The sequence below is a fragment of the Pecten maximus genome, chromosome 1 (assembly GCF_902652985.1).
Source record: "Pecten maximus chromosome 1, xPecMax1.1, whole genome shotgun sequence".
NCBI classification, from domain to species: Eukaryota; Metazoa; Mollusca; class Bivalvia; order Pectinida; family Pectinidae; genus Pecten; species Pecten maximus.
The window spans coordinates 13,583,240-13,603,627 of NC_047015.1; the positions used below are offsets into that span (position 1 = coordinate 13,583,240).

At 38.2% G+C, this 20,388-nt stretch overlaps 1 protein-coding gene across 5 annotated transcripts in view; it reads left to right on the forward strand.

Moving 5' to 3' along the window:
• Positions 1-20,142, forward strand: part of LOC117325541 (myocardin-related transcription factor B-like) — a 131,938-nt gene extending 111,796 nt beyond the window's left edge. For 2 of the 5 annotated variants that reach the window (XM_033881860.1, XM_033881845.1), the window contains 5 exons: positions 732-896; positions 2,522-5,096; positions 5,439-5,574; positions 10,994-11,096; positions 11,987-20,142. In XM_033881860.1, coding sequence (XP_033737751.1) covers positions 732-896; positions 2,522-5,096; positions 5,439-5,574; positions 10,994-11,096; positions 11,987-12,804 — 3,797 coding nt within the window. In that variant the 3' untranslated portion in view covers positions 12,805-20,142. The remainder of the gene's footprint in view (positions 1-731; positions 897-2,521; positions 5,097-5,438; positions 5,575-10,993; positions 11,097-11,986) is intronic. The other 3 variants (XR_004532283.1, XR_004532286.1, XM_033881869.1) reach the window with 3 other exon arrangements.
• The last annotated feature ends 246 nt before the right edge of the window (positions 20,143-20,388 follow it).

Here is a 20,388-nt window from a genome sequence, read left to right on the forward strand (position 1 = left end):
AACAAACAAAATATTCATGTAAGACATATTATCATAAATTCATTACTGATATGTAGCAAATTTAAGAAGAGAAAACAAAGGTATATTGATGCTGGATGATACCTAGATATCTGGAGCACATAGTTTAAAATTAGAAGCAGGTGCCATTCAAAGAAGGCAGATGGAGTATATTTTTGTGGATGTTTGCTGCTGTCTTTAATTTTGTTTTGGTGTGTGGTTTAGCGTTATTAATGTCTAACCGCCTGCTGCTCATCTCAGAGTAAGTTTGAAGAAACAAGAGTTGTGTTTCAATTACTCTTGTTCTGAGAAAACAAAAATGGGAATAAAAAAAAAACAGCCATAAAAACCAATGAACCATTAGACTACCTGGATCATGTACTACATGGAGAATACTCAGTAGTTGATACTGGTTAAAGTGTTAATCCCATTGGAAAACTGCTGATATATGTATAAGATTTTCGAAAAATTAATTTCAATAATTCAATCTTTCAAGAATGACCAAACAACCCATTTCAGATCTCCCTGGCATACTGCTTCATGGACAGAAATGATTTTACTGTTAAGAACAAATTGTTTAAAAAAAAAATCAATTATTTGAAAAAATGCTTCTTTTACGATTTTACCATCTCCTATGCTGTTATTTTACCTCCCCTTAATTTGTTGGTTTTAAGTTTTGGTTATTGTGTGTGGCTATAAGGTTTTTGCATGTCTTATGGTTTTGTGCCTTTCAGATACAAAAATAGACCCTTCTCTGCATGAACGACAACGTCTGTTGAAGCGTGCTCGACTCGCAGATGATCTCAATGAAAAGCTCCTTCACAGACCTGGCCCACTGGATCTTATACGAGGCAACATTCTAAAAACTGAAGATGAAACGCTCACAGACGCTATCACAGGTAGCTTGGCCCAGTCATCCTAGGTCTCATTACACTATAGGGGGTCATAAACATGTATATAAGACTAGGACATTGTTAGGTTCCCCTAACCCCTCCATCCCTGTAACCAGGTATACACCCTATGACAACCTAACAGCTGATTGCATGGTCTGTATTACTGCCTTTACCTATGTCCAGTCAGAACACTTTGGTATAACCAAGCAGAACTCAAGTCAATAAATCCTGATTTATGTAAAAAGAAGAACACCAAATATTTGATAGTCACCTATCCAAGTTTACATTACACACTTCTGTTTCTTTGTGCATGGCATGACTTTAATTTCCAAACTTCATTGAACCATCATAAAACTTTAAAACAATTTCAAAGTTTTGATGGTATATGTAGTTGTTTTATGAGGACAACTATCATGAGACTGTGAATGGAACTTCATTGTTTTTAGACTGGGTCTATTCTTGTCTGTAAGGTAATAATTGGGTGTATACTTGTCTGTAAGGTAATAATTGGGTGTATACTTGTCTGTAAGGTAATAATTGGGTCTATTCTTGTCTGGTAGGTAATAATTGGGTGTATACTTGTCTGTAAGGTAATAATTGGGTGTATACTCGTCTGTAAGGTAATAATTGGGTGTATACTTGTCTGTAAGGTAATAATTGGGTGTATACTTGTCTGTAAGGTAATAATTGGGTGTATACTTGTCTGTAAGGTAAAATGGGTGGTATACTTGTCTGTAAGGTAATAATTGGGTGTTATACTGTCTGTAAGGTAATAATTGGGTGTATACTTGTCTGTAAGGTAATAATTGGGTCTATTCTTGTCTGGTAGGTAATAATTGGGTGTATACTTGTCTGTAAGGTAATAATTGGGTGTATACTCGTCTGTAAGGTAATAATTGGGTGTATACTTGTCTGTAAGGTAATAATTGGGTGTATACTTGTCTGTAAGGTAATAATTGGGTCTATTCTTGTCTGGTAGGTAATAATTGGGTGTATACTTGTCTGTAAGGTAATAATTGGGTGTATACTCGTCTGTAAGGTTATAATTGGGTGTATACTTGTCTGTAAGGTTATAATTGGGTGTATACTTGTCTGTAAGGTAATAATTGGGTGTATTCTCCTCTTTATGACTGAAGATTACTAAGGTTACAAGCCTGTATTGTTAAAGACTATTACTGAAGATGATGTGAAATTTTAAGTATTGCTGAATTCTGTCTGTATATATTATCAGCTGAAGGTCCATTAAGTTGTAATACCGAATGTAAAAAAACCTGTTAATAAAAAAATCTATTGATTTGACTTGAAAAGAATTGAAACTACTGATATTCTCGTTTTTTACCCTAAGTCCCGTACTTTGACAATTTTGTTATGAAGTAATAATAATTTATGAACAAATTAGACATACTAACAGGAATTATAAAACCATGAAAGCTTTCACTAACATATTTAACTGTACACCTACTGCTACAGGGCATGTCATGGGGCTCTCCTGTGCTAAAATTGTATATAATTTATCTACTTCCTTAGTACTTGCTTCAGACTAAAACTATTATAGACATTGATATCCCAACACATTTGTTCTATTGTCAAATTTAAATGCATTAGACTGACTTTTCTGTGTTAATCTTCAGATGGAGTCGTGCAGTTACAAGTTCCAGACAACAAAGATTCCAAGTCGTTCCATTTTGTGTTTGATGATGATAGTAGCGAAGGAGCGCCTTCTCCGTCCCAGACCGAGGAGTCTGGAATGTCGGACATTGGAAGTCCTCCAGTGGTGCCCCCTGCGCCTGATCCACCACCGCTTCAACTCAAAACACGACAGACAACTATCACAGCCCCTACTTTCACCAAGATGTCACCTCTCAATACTCAGTCCATAGCTGTTCTCAGCACTCCCATTACTTCCTTCTCTGGTTCTCTATCGTCATCTTCATCATCCAAGAATGGAAACTCTGGTAATGGCATTAACAAGGCCTCACGACAGAAAAAGTCAAAGCCAAAAACCTCATCAAAGTCAAAAGTGATAAAATTTCATGAATACAAGGGACCGCCGAGTGCATCAAAATCACAAGTGACATCCACTGTAACATGTACAGCATCTCCTTCACAGAGTACTACCATAAGTTCTACTCCACCAGCTAACGATACTAAATACAATCTGATGCTTCAGCAGCAACAGTTATTTCTGCAGTGGCAGTTGGAGTTTCAGCAGAAGAACCTCCCAGTCCCTGTTACCCTACTACCACAACAGAAGGTGGAGTCAAGTACAGCGTTGTCACCAGGACAAAGTGTTGCTGGAAGTGTTATCATGACCTCTGCTATCAACAGTCCTCCCACGTTTGTCAGTAGTCCACCCACAGTAGTGCAAGCTCAAGGCGTGGTACCAGCTCAAGGGCTGCTGCCCCCACAGAACGTTGTCCCTGCCCAAGGAATGTTAGCCACACCGTCAGTAGTACCAGCACAAGGCCTGGTACCCTCACAGGTTGCTACGACAGTAGTGTCAACATCTTTACTGCAGTCTTCTACAGTTCCCCACACCGTGATCAAACAACAACCTGCACAACTTCAAACTGTGTCACAGCCTCAGGTTCAAAAAGTGCAACAGGTGCAAGTGCAAAGTGGACAATCTGTGGTGCAAAAACCTGGGTCACAGGTACGAACACACACACACCCAGTATCTCAGACACATCACTCTAAATCTCAGAACAAGTCTAATCATATAGTGCAGAAACCATTTGCTAACTTGGAGGACATGAAAGTGGCTGATCTAAAACAGGAACTAAAGAAAAGAAATTTGCCTGTGTCTGGTCCTAAACCTCAGTTGATAGAAAGGTTAAAGCCTTATGTTGATGTGATCATTGGAGTGGCACAGGGATCAGTAAGCACTAGTGTGTCAAATGATAACTCATCATCATTAATCAAGAGACCTGTGCCAACGATAGTGAGTGTGAAGTCTATTCCTCTAACACCACTAGATGAGGCTGTATGTATGCAGTCTCCTCCTTGCTCCCCAAAGACAGAACAAACCATTACAACTACTCCACTTTCGCCAGAAATTATGGATATTGCTCAATCAGCACTAAATGCTCAGAATAAAGGGGGACCACTCACTCTGAGTCAGTCCTCAATTCCTATGGCAATTGACAATTCTAGGCCTCCATCTGTAGCCCCTATGGACATAACAATGGATGTAGATGGACCTATAGATATTCGTAGATTCTCTCCCACAAGTGTCAGTCAGGCTGTGACTCCACCAGTGACAGCAACTGTCACATCACCTAAGCCACAGTCTCAACCCCAACTCCAGACACAGCCTGCACCTCCAGTCAAACAGGCTAATTCCCCCCCTGGGGCTGCGCCGCAGATTAGTAGTGAAATCTTGCTCCAACAACAACGTCGCATAGCACAGCTACAGAAGGAGCTTGAGGAGTCACAAATGAGGCTGAAGCTGCAACAGATGCAACATCAACATCTTCAACAACAACAGCGGCATTTACAACAACAGCAGACAACACACCTCGCACAACAGCCAGCCTCACCCCCACAGCTGTCCCAGCAGCCAAACTCACCCCCACAACAAGTGATACAGCAGATAATCCAGCAGCCAACCTCACCCCCTCAGTTTATGCATCCAAGCCCACAGCCAACCCCCCCTCCTCAAATCTTACATGCCATGACCTCTCAACCAAATTCACCTCCGATGATTTTACAACAGCCTCTGTCACCACCTCAGTCAGTACAACAGCCAATATCCCCTCCACAGTTGATACAGCAGCCTATATCCCCTCCGCAACAGCCTTTGTCCCCACCACAAATGCTGACAACAGTGACTCTAGGCGATGGTAAGATCTCGCCAATACCCCAGAGTGTGGGCATGACCAAACTGGTGCAGATTCCCACTCAGTCGTTGCATTCTATGATTGGTAACCCGCCTGTACTGACGGCGGCACATGGCCTCCAACTTGCCCACCATGGCATTCCTACAGTTATGGTTGCCACCAGTGCTGCATCAGACAACAAACAACAAGGTGCCAAACCAAACCTCACAGATTTCTTTAAAACACAGTCACTGCATCAGAGTCTCAACATAGTTAAACCTGGAACATCTAGCTCGGCTGCCATGTTCAAACAGCCAACTTTACTTGTGACTTCCGGTGCCAAGACGATAACCTTGACTGCTCCACTCAATGGACTAGCCACCACGAGGTAAGTCGTAATTGGATTTATCTCTTTTTATTAGTTGACAATTATTAGTATGTTACTTAACCTGCTTCCCAGAGTAGAGACATTGCCTTAAGGACATTTGGTTAACAATAACTTACCATTACTGATGTCCTGCATCAGTCTGCTACTACTATAAGACCTACTACTACAAGAATAACTTGGATCTATAACTGGAGTTTAAAATGTAACTGATAATAAACTTGAATGCGTAGAAAATTCCACTGTGTCAATTATGGAAGCTTTATGTAACCAAGAAACATTTCTTTTGAGAAAATTTTGTGCAGTACATTTGATGGCTTATCTGATGAGTACTGTGTGTTATAGGACAACCTCCTTGCCATCTTCTCCTGTTGAGGCCAAAATGTCACTAGGGAGAACGATGTCAAACCCATTTTTTGTGCCACAGAAGGAACCTCCAAAGTATGACGAGGCTGTGAGGAACAAACACAACTCACAACAGGTATGTTTTATGGTGGGGTCACAGCAGGTAGGCCATATGGCAGGGGGCACTGTGAAAAGTCTTTTGGCAGGTGTTACTACAGGTAAAGCCATTAACGGGATCACTATATGTATAGCCCTTTGATGGGGTCACTGCAGGTCAGACTTGGGGCATGAGGGTCACCACAAGTCAAGATTGGTGCATAAAAGTCACCACAAGTCAAGATTGGTGCATGAAAGTCATCACAAGTCGGGCTTGGGGTATGAGAGTCACTACATGACAGGCTTGGGGCATGATGGTCACCACAAGTCAAGATTGGTGCTTAAAATCCCCACAGGTCAAGATTGGTACATAAAAGTCACCAGAGGTCAGACTTGGGGCATAAGGGTCACCACAGGTCAAGCTTGGGACATGAGGGTCACCACAGGTCAAGCTTGGGACATGAGGGTCACCACAGGTCAGGCTTGGGACAGGAGGGTCACCACAGGTCAAGCTTGGGACATGAGGGTCACCACAGGTCAGGCTTGGGACATGAGGGTCACCACAGGTCAAGCTTGGGACATGAGGGTCACCACAGGTCAAGCTTGGGACATGAGGGTCACCACAGGTCAGGCTTGGGACAGGAGGGTCACCACAGGTCAGGCTTGGGACATGAGGGTCACCACAGGTCAGGCTTGGGACATGAGGGTCACCACAGGTCAATATTTGGACAGGTTTAACATTAGTTATCCTAGAGAGGTAGACTTTGCTGTTACTTATTGTTTCTGTTGGGATATATTATAACTAGTGTATGATTGAGCTAACAGTGCTGTGCAGAAATGCTGTGTAGGGAACAGTGTCAGCTCTGGAAATGTATCCAAACACATATATATGAGATTAGGAAGATAAAACAAAACCTTAGGTATGAAGATGGTAAGTATAGTTATCCCAAATAGGCCTGCAAGATACTTACCAGCCTAGCCTGTTTATAAAGCTATAAAGTAGACAGAGAGAGATTTACATGTGCCAGATACAACTCTGATAACGCTGGTCCCAAAACATAGCAAGAGCTGTCGTAGGAGTTTTAAAAAATATATCTGACAATGCACATGTATGAACAGCATGCATTCACAAGGTTCATCCACTTGCAACATTCCTTTGCTATACCTGCCTTCTCAGCAACAAGATCAAGGTAGCTATAGCTCCCTGTAGGTATAGATACACAGCCCTAAACTGCTGCGATACATATCTCAAAACACACTGCTTGCTATAAACCAATATTGGAAAAAACTAAAAACATCATCAGAAGTTTTCTATCTGTCTGGCAGATTTCTGGAAGGATTCCAGTAGTTTGAGTGTTTCAAACATTCATGATATGCATTATATAGGATCAATTTATGGAGAAAGTAAGTACATGTATACCGATAGGTTAATTATGGTAAGGAACATGTGTCCCAATAGGTTAATTATGGTAAGGAACAGGTGTCCCAATAGGTTAATTATGGTAAGGAACAGATGTCCCAATAGGTTAACTATACTAAGGAACAGTTGTCCCAATAGGTTAATTATGGTAAGGAACAGATGTCCCAATAGGTTAACTATACTAAGGAACAGTTGTCCCAATAGGTTAATTATGGTAAGGAACAGGTGTCCCAATAGGTTAATTATGGTAAGGAACAGTTGTCCCAATAGGTTAACTATACTAAGGAACAGATGTCCCAATAGGTTAACTATACTAAGGAACAGATGTCCCAAACTAAGGAACAGTTGTCCCAATAGGTTAATTATGGTAAGGAACAGGTGTCCTAATAGGTTAATTATAGTAAGGAACAGGTGTCCCAATAGGTTAATTATGGTAAGGAACAGTTGTCCCAATAGGTTAATTATAGTAAGGAACAGTTGTCCCAATAGGTTAATTATAGTAAGGAACATATGTCCCAATAGGTTAATTATAGTAAGGAACAGTTGTCCCAATAGGTTAACTATACTAAGGAACAGATGTCGCAATAGGTTAACTATACTAAGGAACAGATGTCCCAAACTAAGGAACAGTTGTCCCAATAGGTTAATTATGGTAAGGAACAGTTGTCCCAATAGGTTAATTATAGTAAGGAACAGGTGTCCCAATAGGTTAATTATGGTAAGGAACAGTTGTCCCAATAGGTTAATTATGGTAAGGAACAGTTGTCCCAATAGGTTAACTATACTAAGGAACAGTTGTCCCAATAGGTTAATTATAGTAAGGAACAGTTGTCCCAATAGGTTAATTATAGTAAGGAACAGTTGTCCCAATAGGTTAATTATACTAAGGAACAGATGTCCCAATAGGTTAATTATAGTAAGGAACAGTTGTTCCAATAGGTTAATTATGGTAAGGAACAGTTGTCCCAATAGGTTAATTATGGTAAGGAACATGTGTTCCAATAGGTTAATTATGGTAAGGAACAGTTGTCCCAATAGGTTAATTATGGTAAGGAACAGGTGTCCCAATAGGTTAATTATGGTAAGGAACAGTTGTCCCAATAGGTTAATTATGGTAAGGAACAGGTGTCCCAATAGGTTAACTATACTAAGGAACAGTTGTCCCAATAGGTTAATTATAGTAAGGAACAGATGTCCCAATAGGTTAATTATAGTAAGGAACAGGTGTCCCAATAGGTTAATTATAGTAAGGAACAACAGGTTTATAATGGTGGTGTGTGACTGGGGTGTTTAGTGCCATCATACATGTGGTGTGTGACGGGGTGTTTAGTGCCATCATACACGTGGTGTGTGACTGGTGTTTAGTGCCATCATACACATGGTGTGTGACTGTGGTGTTTAGTGCCATCATACATGTGGTGTGTGACTGTGATGTTTAGTGCCATCATACATGTGGTGTGTGACTGGGGTGTTTAGTGCCATCATACACGTGGTGTGTGACGGGGTGTTTAGTGCCATCATACACGTGGTGTGTGACTGTGGTGTTTAGTGCCATCATACACGTGGTGTGTGACGGGGTGTTTGGTGCCATCATACATGTGGTGTGTGACTGTGATGTTTAGTGCCATCATACACGTGGTGTGTGACTGGGGTGTTTAGTGCCATCATACATGTGGTGTGTGACTGTGATGTTTAGTGCCATCATACATGTGGTGTGTGACTGTGGTGTTTAGTGCCATCATACACGTGGTGTGTGACTGTGGTGTTTAGTGCCATCATACACGTGGTGTGTGACTGTGGTGTTAAGTGCCATCATACATGTGGTGTGTGACTGTGGTGTTTAGTGCCATCATACACGTGGTGTGTGACGGGGTGTTTAGTGCCATCATACATGTGGTGTGTGACTGTGGTGTTTAGTGCCATCATACACGTGGTGTGTGACGGGGTGTTTAGTGCCATCATACACGTGGTGTGTGACCGGGGTGTTTAGTGCCATCATACATGTGGTGTGTGACTGTGATGTTTAGTGACATCATACATGTGGTGTGTGACTGGGGTGTTTAGTGCCATCATACATGTGGTGTGTGACTGTGATGTTTAGTGCCATCATACATGTGGTGTGTGACTGTGATGTTTAGTGCCATCATACATGTGGTGTGTGACTGTGATGTTTAGTGCCATCATACACGTGGTGTGTGACGGGGTGTTTAGTGCCATCATACACGTGGTGTGTGACTGGGGTGTTTAGTGCCATCATACACGTGGTGTGTGACGGGGTGTTTAGTGCCATCATACACGTGGTGTGTGACTGGGGTGTTTAGTGCCATCATACATGTGGTGTGTGACTGTGGTGTTTAGTGCCATCATACATGTGGTGTGTGACTGGTGTTTAGTGCCATCATACACGTGGTGTGTGACTGTGGTGTTTAGTGCCATCATACATGTGGTGTGTGACTGTGATGTTTAGTGCCATCATACATGTGGTGTGTGACTGGGGTGTTTAGTGCCATCATACATGTGGTGTGTGACTGGTGTTTAGTGCCATCATACATGTGGTGTGTGACTGGGGTGTTTAGTGCCATCATACATGTGGTGTGTGACGGGTTGTTTAGTGCCATCATACATGTGGTGTGTGACTGGGGTGTTTAGTGCCATCATACACGTGGTGTGTGACGGGGTGTTTAGTGCCATCATACACGTGGTGTGTGACTGGGGTGTTTAGTGCCATCATACACGTGGTGTGTGACGGGGTGTTTAGTGCCATCATACATGTGGTGTGTGACTGTGATGTTTAGTGCCATCATACATGTGGTGTGTGACTGTGATGTTTAGTGCCATCATACATGTGGTGTGTGACTGTGGTGTTTAGTGCCATCATACACGTGGTGTGTGACTGTGATGTTTAGTGCCATCATACACGTGGTGTGTGACTGGGGTGTTTAGTGCCATCATACACGTGGTGTGTGACTGGGGTGTTTAGTGCCATCATACACGTGGTGTGTGACGGGGGTGTTTAGTGCCATCATACATGTGGTGTGTGACGGGGTGTTTAGTGCCATCATACATGTTGTGTGGACTGAATTCCTACTTTCTGTTCTATCAATATGTTGAGTTGATACTATTAATGATGCTGGGGTTTACATTGAGTGTCTAGCCATCACATTACCTTTATCAAGGCTAACTAGTTATACAACATTACCTGTAATCTTTATCAAGGCTTACTAGTTATGTAACATTACCTGTAATTTTAGGGAAGAGTAAAAGCAAATGTGCAAGTACTTTTCTGTAATAGATCAATAAGCTCCCTTTGAAATATTGCAGCAGATTTCTGCATTTTTGTGTGCTATAACAAGATAGATTTCTTTTTCAATCTTACATGAATGACTGTTTATATTTGTAAATGGAGTTGGGTGTTTACTTATATTAGAACTATATAAAAACACTCCCTTGTTAGATATCCATAGATATGTCCTATTTAATCTGTTACATAGGAAAACTGATCAGAAGTAATCAAACAAGCTCTCTGCTGCCATACTAATGATGTTATCATTGAAATCTTGACATTTATATATTAGACTTTCATGATTCACTTTGATGAAAATTGAATTAGTTTGTATATTCTAATCAATATATGGAAATTCTTATAAAATTGATGTGTGTACATTAAAAGATAGAAAACTCATTATTGTGGGTAGTTTCCACATCACCGATAAATATATATATTGGTCATTTCATGAAAGTGCTTCAGAAGAAATGGTCAGTTAAACGTTATTGTGACAGATGATAGGTCAGAAATACAAATCAACAGTTTTAGAGTCTGACCTTTTGTCCAATATTACATTGTAAACAGCAGTGGTAATTTCCTGACTTTTCATTAATAGAAATTATTAATATCACGTTATAAGGAAATTAATATAAACCTCCATATGTTCCAAACTGAATATCTTTAAAAAGAGCTGGCAAGCCATTTCAGAATGTTAAAAGATCCTTGCTATGGTAGTAAATGTATGCCTCACAATGTGTCTTGTTTTGGTTACAGGGACCTGGAGCAATAGAGATCACTAATGCTATAGTACCTAACAAAATTCCTGTAAAAAGTCAGGCGATGGATGACGTTCTGGAGATCCTCATAAGGACCGGGGGTAGGGTTTTCATAACATCTCTCATACTTCTGTACACTCAGGACTCAGACCATCATATCATTCATGAAACTTAACAAAGATGTTCTTGACATCAGTAGATTGAGAAGAGAGGAATCTATTTGAACCCAATGGAACAGCTTTGATATTATGGAGAATTTTGGAAACTTGTTTTGTTTGATTATTCCATATTAGAGTTTTCCATCCAATTTTAAGACACTTCATGTGTGTCTGACATCAGATTCTCTAGACCTCTCAATTTCAAGGTCATCTTTAAGACAGGCCAGGAAGAAAATTGTCCTCAGGTTTCTTTTTTAATGTTTTCAACAAAACTTTTGAAAATTTTACTCTATTGTGTTTGTCAATCAATCTGTCAACCAGTTTTCAAATCAGTCAGAACTGAATGTTCACATAAATATTACCAATATCTGTCCAAGGTCAGTTGAATTTTAGGGTCAAGTTCAAGGTCACAGTTACAGAACTTATCCATGATGATGGGTAATTGCTTATTCCAAGCATTTCTGACTTAAGTTTTATACCACATTTCGTAATACTAGATATTTGGCACTGTAGATTGTATTGTTTGTTTGCGTATATAAGTGTGCAAGGTCAGCTTCCATTTCTTAGTGATGAAAATAAAGTTAACATACACACATTTAGAGTGACAATTTAATAGATATTTAGCATACATTCCCATAATAATAATTATGTGATAATGATGAATATATGATAATGATGATTATATGATAACGATGATTATATAAGCCTCTAGGGCCACTTGTTTGATATATTTGTATATTTGATAAGAAATTTATCTTTAATCACTTGTAGGGAAGTTAATGTTTCCACATTGAAAATAGATTTATCTGATAGCTGTTTACATTATTTAACAGAATTGCCACCAAGTGCTGCCCAAGAACCTCCTCCAACACCAAAGACAACGACACAAAACGCGACCATACCTTCTAGTGTGTCGCAGTCAAGTGTCGCTATGACCACAACCACCTCTACAACCACTGTTGTATCATACCCTGTGACCTGTTCAGAACAGTTTCCTGGGCTGTCCTCTACGTTCACAGCAACAGCCCCATTAGACTCTGCAGCAGAAAGTATCTCCTTGCTGCTCAACAGCCCACAGCAGGTGTCATCTCTGTGTGTGAAACAGGAGAGTTCCACTCCACCACCATTAATGGTGGCCAATGTGTTGTCACCGGACACTCACGACCTACTGGATATAAATGACTACATGTTGAACCAGGATTTGAACTCAATGGATTGGACGTCCGACCAATCATTCACTCTAGACTTGAATGACACTTCTTCAATGAACATGCAGACAGACCAAGAAATGAAGTGTGATGGAGTTAATGACTTCTTAAATGTGCCATTGTTACAAGGCGGCAATAATAAAGGGGCACCCCATGGGTCTGAACCTGACCTCACAGGGCTGGGACTCACAGAATCAGATAACTGTCCTAATAACCAGATGGATGTGTCTGATTGGCTGGATGTGATCATGCCCAGTACAGGGTTAACCCCACTCAGTGCTAATCCACCCACGTCATTCCCCTCGGACCCTATCCTCACCCCCAAAACACAGCAGGAGGTTCTAGAATTATTCAACTTTGATGATACAGACTTCAATACTCCTACAGATCTACATAGTGGTATCAATTGGGAAAAACTGACAGAAACAACAGGATCTAGTTAGTGAAAAGTATCATCGCTGGCTCTAGATATTGTAGAGTGTCGAAGCTGGCTCTAAAATTCTATATATACTTTTAATGAAGCTCATATTGAAACAAAATTTCAACAATGAAATTTGAACAAATTTTGAATGTGGTGCTTATTATTATAAGTTTGGACCAAGACATTCAAGTGAGACAGGTGCAGAAATACATTTTTTTATTCTTTTATATTAGAAAGGCAAGATGGGGAGTTGTTTGTAACTAAATTCTTCAGTGTAAAAACACTGCTTATGGTCACCTGATGGATTGATCAGTATACATACATACAGCTGTGTGTACAAGTAAAATTATAAACAAGTGGAACGCAAAGACTAATAGAAGTATTCCTTCTTTTTTTAAAAACAATATAAAAAAATAAATTTTGCATATTGATAGCTATTTGCAGTGCTGGTATTGGTTTGTTGTCACTGATATTGTATTAAAATTGCATTGTTTTTCTGTTTTTTTTTTGTGATTTAGATTGTGAGACTTGTAGTCCATACACTTGTATATGTTTACCATTACTAGTAGCACTAACACCAAAACTTTCTGGTTGAATGTGTCCCCCCATGTTAAAATGTCTCATTAATCATCAGTCTGCTACTCACAATGACTCTGTCATGTTTTGTGGGTCCATTCATATCGGAATGTTTAATTTGCATTGATTGTCTTCTCAGTGACAGAGTCGTTGCGACTAGCAGATTCTCCAAACACATATATATGTAATTGTTTTAATTTTTGTTTCATTTTTCAACTCATTGCTGTGTTCGAATGCATTCCATCCCGAAGAAAACATTTTCCTTATTTCTCCTAAATTAAATTATTTATTAAAAGAATCCTTATTTATTATTTAATAAATCTTATCCGCAAAGTGGAGCTACCAGACAAGTATGTAATATTGGGGACCATTTTTCATGCCAACATGAACCAAGCAGTGTAAGCTTTTATTTCCTGGAGCCGTCTTTGGTTTCCATGGCAATCAATTTGAATAAAAAGAGCTATCCTAAATGTAGGATAGCCTTGACAACGTGTAATGTTAAGTAGTCTCCTACTTTTGTAAGTCAATCCATCATCCAATTTTAAATCATTGTCTAGGGTTAATAGTAGAAATACTTTTGATTTCAAAATGGTTGCCATGTTACCATGGAGGCTGCGACCAGATGAGGGCACAGTATCCAAGACCATATTTACATGAGAATTGCATGCATATGTATTTTTTATAAGTAGGAGAATGTGAAAACATTGATGCCTGGTTGAGATTTAGGATAGCTACTTATGCTGGTGAGAGTGAGAATGATCTATGTAGGTTTAATGAATGAAACTATTAGCATGAAGAATCTCAGATGAAATTCATAGGTAAGCACTAGGTTTTTAGATTTTTTTCTCATACATTCCCCCATTCCCTGGTACTACCACTTTGCATTCATTACCATGGCAATTGTAACCTCTGGCCAATCACAGGGCACATCACTTGTTATCTAATCTAGGCACCAGCCAATGGCAAGCTTAGCCTTCTCTCTATGCACTACCAGTTTCACTGTGGCATCATTCTTCAAAGGTAATTTCATGATTCAAATTTAAAAATAAACATTTTATACAAATGTAGAATGGGTGTATTTATAGGTATTAGTAAATATTACAGAAATTTAGGCAATGTTTGTTGCTGAGTTCTGTCCATCATGTGTTGATTACGCTGGCCTAACACTACAGCAGTGACATTTCTTACTACCAAATTTATCTTCCTTCTGTTGTTTGAAGGGCACTGTTTGGCAGTTCTTTTATAGGCTAAAATATACAGTAAAACCTGAGTAAGCCAAGGTCAAAGGGACCACAAAAATATTCCAGTTATCCTAGACGAAATTAAAGTTTTCCATTTCTGACAACTGTTCAGAGTGACATTTGCTTACATATTAAGCCATGTAAAACTATAAAGTGTCAATACAGCAGAGATATCATAAATAAAGTATCTAGCGTTTTAACATATCCAAGATAATAGATAACTTCAATTAGATTTCATATTTGAATGAAGCCATGTCACAGTCAACAATGTGATGGTGACTGAAGTAGAGAATACGGTAAACCTTCCACCAACCAACCTCTAGTTCTAACTGTTACCATAGTAACAACTTTGATAGGCCCTGTATCACCGACACTACTGGTCTGTCTGTGTGGGAGGTGTGTCAGTGGAATGGTGTGGGGGTTGAAGGTTCATAGCCATAGTTACCAGGTATACAATTCTGCTGACCATACCGCATATTCATCGAACATCCCACAGCATAGATTTTTTAAAACATATTTCCTTTTAACACAATAAAAGTTTTAGAGATTTTCTTTAACAATAAACAATGTATTGAGATTTTAACATATCTTGTTTGAAGTTATCAATTTTTTTCCTTTTTCTTTTTTAATCGTATAGTAGTATATCTGATAATGTAGTGTTAGAAGTAGGCTAGATTATTTCAAATTAATAAGTTCTAACGGTATCTTATTACTTCAGGAGTACATGTATGATTCAGTTTGATTTTCATGTGAGTTAAGGTTTTAAGATTTTAAAAGATAAATATCATTTGAAATCTAATGGCATTGAAGTGGATTGTACAGGTGTTATATGTAATCTACACGTGTGTTATTTATAGGTTTTATTTACAGAGTATATAAACCTTTGTTATATCAAAAACTTGTACACGTTATTGTAGCCTGTGTCATCATATTCACAGCCTGATCATTAGAGAACAAATTTGAAGTAAGTCTTTTGAGGATTGTAATTACATTTTCATAGCCTTACTGACAGTAAAAGAAATTCTGAAGGCCTAGTTTTATTACAGAAGTCACAGAGACTTTGGGGTTTATTTTGAATAGATAATTTCTCTGTGAATATCAGGGGTTCATATTTCATCTTTTCAATTTTTTGTACATTAAAAAAAATGAAAATTTGAGAATTTTTTAGGAGATGAAGTGTAATCACCCTTTTATTGTTAGGTACATTTAAGAGGTCAATTACGATTTTAAAGTTCAAACATAGGATTGTTGGTACTATAGGACACTACCCTGGTGTTACAGAGCTGTGAAGCCCTATGTTGGTACTATAGGACACTACCCTGGTGTTACAGAGCTGTGAAGCCCTATGTTACATTTGTTAGTGATTCGCATCTGTGTAAATATGCAAATCAGATTACTCCCATTGTTGGGACACAATTCTCCTTTAAATGTATGAGATTGTCTTTCACTGTTGCATGATAGTTTGGATATTTTTGTAAAATGTTGGGAGATTATAGTTCAGACAGAGACACCAAAGGACGTATACATTGTAAGGTATTGTATATTACATTGTAAAACATTACTTTGTGTTACACATTGTATTACAATGTATAATGCTGATGAATCTTGCCGATTTGTAATTCAAGATGAGAAACATAAAATTATGTATGTGATGTAAAAAAAAATTGCAGGAAATTTATTAACGAGTGAAATAGTTAAATTTTGTGTATAAAATGTAAAATGTAGTTATGTTTTTATTACATGAACCTGATAGTGATAAAATATATTGTTTTTTTCTTGGCTTTACCGGTTAATCTATGACCTTCCTCACTGTTAGTGTAGAATAATTTAAGCATGAATTCAAGTCTTTGTCTTTATACTTAGTGTCCAAATTTTAAAAGGTGTTTACAAATATCTCTATTTCATCCCCACTATACTCAGGGAGGCTGCTCCAATTGATCTACACTATCCATCTTAATGAAAACAATATTTGATGAAATATAGATCTAGTAACAGATCAAAAACATAAATACTTTGAAAATGGGTTATGTAATGAGGTGTTGGGTGAGGTGGTCCTACAGGCAAGCCCTACACATGTATACAGATGTATACAGGTGAACCTGAACAGATACTGGTACATACAGATGAACCTGGTACATACAGGTGAACCTGAACAGATACTGGTACATACAGGTACATACAGGTGAACCTGGTACATACAGGTACCTACAGGTGAACCTGGTACAGATACTGGTACATACAGATGAACCTGGTACATACAGGTGAACCTGAACAGATACTGGTACATACAGGTACATACAGGTGAACCTGGTACATACAGGTACCTACAGGTGGACCCAATATATACAGGTACCTTCAGGTGAACCCGTTACATACAGGTACCTACAGGTGAACCTGGTACATACAGGTACCTTCAGGTGAACCCGATACATACAGGTACATACAGGTGAACCTGATACATACATATATATAAGTGCTGGTACATACAGGTACCTACAGGTGAACCTGGTACATACAGGTACCTACAGGTGAACCAGATGCATACAGATGCATACAGGTGAACCCTGTACAAGTAAACCTGGTACATACATGTAAACCTAGTAAATACATGGTAAGGAGGCTCAGCTAACAGTATCTTAGGTCAACAAAAGAAATAGATGAAGAATTTATCTGTTTTTCACATGAAAAAACAAGAGTAGGAGGAAGGTCATATTAGTCTGTATATCTAGTCACACTGACCAAACTCTGTCTTTTCTTTCAAAGTGACCACTGGTCAGCTCTGTTTGCTCACAGTTGTTAAAGTGACACCAACGTTTTTACGACATGTTGTATGTGCCTTAAATACATCTGTGAACATTGGACATATCTGTTGTAGTTTGCGTTTTCTGTTATTTTGTTCATTGATTTCATTGTTATATAATTATATACCTTTTGGAGAAATCAAACAAGCTAAAATAAATGAGTTTTCCACACTGTGATTTTCCCTTTCTCTGTATGTGTTATCACAGATTGTCATTGTTAGCATCACTTCTACACAGTGTGGGTATACGTTGGTTAAAGTCGTTATACTGACATATTGGCTTGGAATTGGTTTCTCCATCAGGTCCACATGTCACGTGACTGTGAGAGTATAGTAATTACATATTTATTATGTTTTTCTCTCCATATATCTGTGGTCATATCATTGGTTGGTTTGCACTAGGTCAGAGACATATTTCCCCATGTGCATGCGCTGTGTCTTATATATATAAGCTGTATGGTTGAATATATTTTCTTATGAAAAGTAATATATTATTTAAGACAGTAGAACTGTAGCTTGTACAGTGTGATGTACCAACACACACAGTCCTATATAAAACTATTGTACAAATTTGCTGTGTGCTTTTGCTTATTCCTGCTGTTATTTCTCACCCACAGTTTCCACAATTTACCCGTGTGAGCCAACATTCGAGTATATATTATCTCTTACTGATTTTATCTTGCACACTTTATGTAACTTAAGCAGTTTGCTAAAAGTAATAACAGGATTTGAAATTTCCATAAAAATACAAGAAATAACCTTGGTTCCCCCATACATGTACCATGTCTGTACAATTTTACAACTGAAAACTTTGTTTTACTAATGAGTTTCTACAAATGGACCCAACAGAGGTTAATGTCGTTTGCCAACTTCAACTTTTTTGTTTATAACTAAATCTGCCACTTGAGGTTTAATGTTTTGTATGTACGACATTACAGCATGCTTTAATGTTACAGCCACCTCTAACAATCTATAGAGAAACTGTGGTTTTTGTAAATTACCTTGATGTTTAAAAAAAACTTTCTGCATTTACATTTGAAATTTGTCCTTTTTATCCTAACATGTAAAAAAAAAAAACCTACAGAACTGATCAAATTTTGATATAGTTGTCAAAGTAAATGGCTTGTTCCATGAGGAAAGACATGGTATGTATGGGTCTATACCTATATCGTGTGGTGGGAATCACTACACTCACAGCTTTGTTTCCTCGCTAGTACAATATTATGTGTCGTTTGACATTCCATAAAGTCATATATCTGCTTTTGCATTTCAGAAAATCATTTCTGTATTGAATGTGTTCCATGGCGTATCCTTCTGAGTCTTCTCAATTCTATGATTTTGTTCATAAAGAAAATTTGGTACTTATAATAGTGATGGATACAGATATCTACGCGACTCGTTGAGTTTCTGTAGTAACATTTGGTACTTAATAGTGATAGATACAGATATCTACACGACTCGTTGAGTTTCTGTATTACTATTTGGTACTTAATAGTGATAGATACAGATATTTATGCGACTCGTCGAGTTTCTGTAGTAACATTTGCTGCTTTTTGTCAATAACATGTGCCAAAAATTTGTTAAAGTCTTTTGTATGTTGATATGAAAAACATGAGTTTACTGTAAAACTATTTTGTATATTGATACCAAAAACATGAGTTGAGATATTATCATGGATATTTGTCAGTAGGGGGAGTGAAAAACTTTGGAGCCATTATTTCTGTAACTGCTTTTGATTGTTATTACCAAACAAATTTCATATCAAAACAAATTAATATAAATCTTTCAGAACCATGCATTTTCAAATGATTATGAAATTGATTAGGAAGATTATCTCCCTTGGAAAGGAAATCTTCAAAATGTTGACAAAAAGATAATGCAATATGTGGTTTAGGCTGACATACATTTAGATAATAATGTAATATCATAGTTTGTTATAAGATAATAATACAGATGAAATACTGAATATTTTGTCAGGTAACCACAGTATTGTATTCTTTAAAGGCAATGTGTGTACGCTTTCTCTGGGTGAACCAGAAATTACAAGTATCATTCAAGGTGTGTCATATGGAACATGTTGAGTCACCAGACACAACATAAAGAATGTGTAGTAATTGTTATTTTATGATGTGACCACTACACCAAGGAAGTTACATACTACATCAGGTGTGTAATGGTAAACTGTCACCTATATACCAAGTCATAACAAAATTATGTACTCTATATCAACACTTACATGTACTCGGACATGTTTTGAAATGACTTTGTATATTAAACAAGTTATGATTCCGGTGCTTGATATGACACTATTTGTATCATTTACAGGGAAATCTCTTCACAAATCACCTCTCAACTATGTAACACCTATTTGTACAGTTATTATCAGTCTTGTGACATATCAGCCATTTCTTATGCATAATATGATTCACATGTTCCATTGAAACATCAGGTAGGGCACATAGGGAATCTCGCTTCACAGTTGAAATATCAAACACAAATTCATGTATTTTTACTTTGGAAATTAATTATGTCAAATTTTATCAATTTTTCTTATAACCTGACCAATATGACACCCCTGGGCCCCTCCCTCTGGGCCCTTCCCTTGGGCCCCTCCCTCTGCTGCCCTAGTCTGTGTGGCCTGTAGCAGTTGTTCTACTGTATATACATTGACAGCTCTGTACATGCTTGATACCACATGGATCATTAGACCCAACTAATAAAGGAGAGCTTGATGTTACTCTTATTTCTTGTCTTTTTGTTTTGTATTATTGATGTCATTCTCAATACAGTGGAATTTTGGTAGTTTGGAACTTCACCATTGCAAAATGTGTATGAAACAAATTTCTGCCTGAATAAGCATTGTCATGATCAGGATTCTAGAAAAGGAGATTCTCAATTTCATTAGTTTCATTTAAACTACAAAGTTCCACTGTAGGGAGACAATAGAACTTTTTTTTGCATTTGTGCATCTCACTGTCTCTTTGATGAA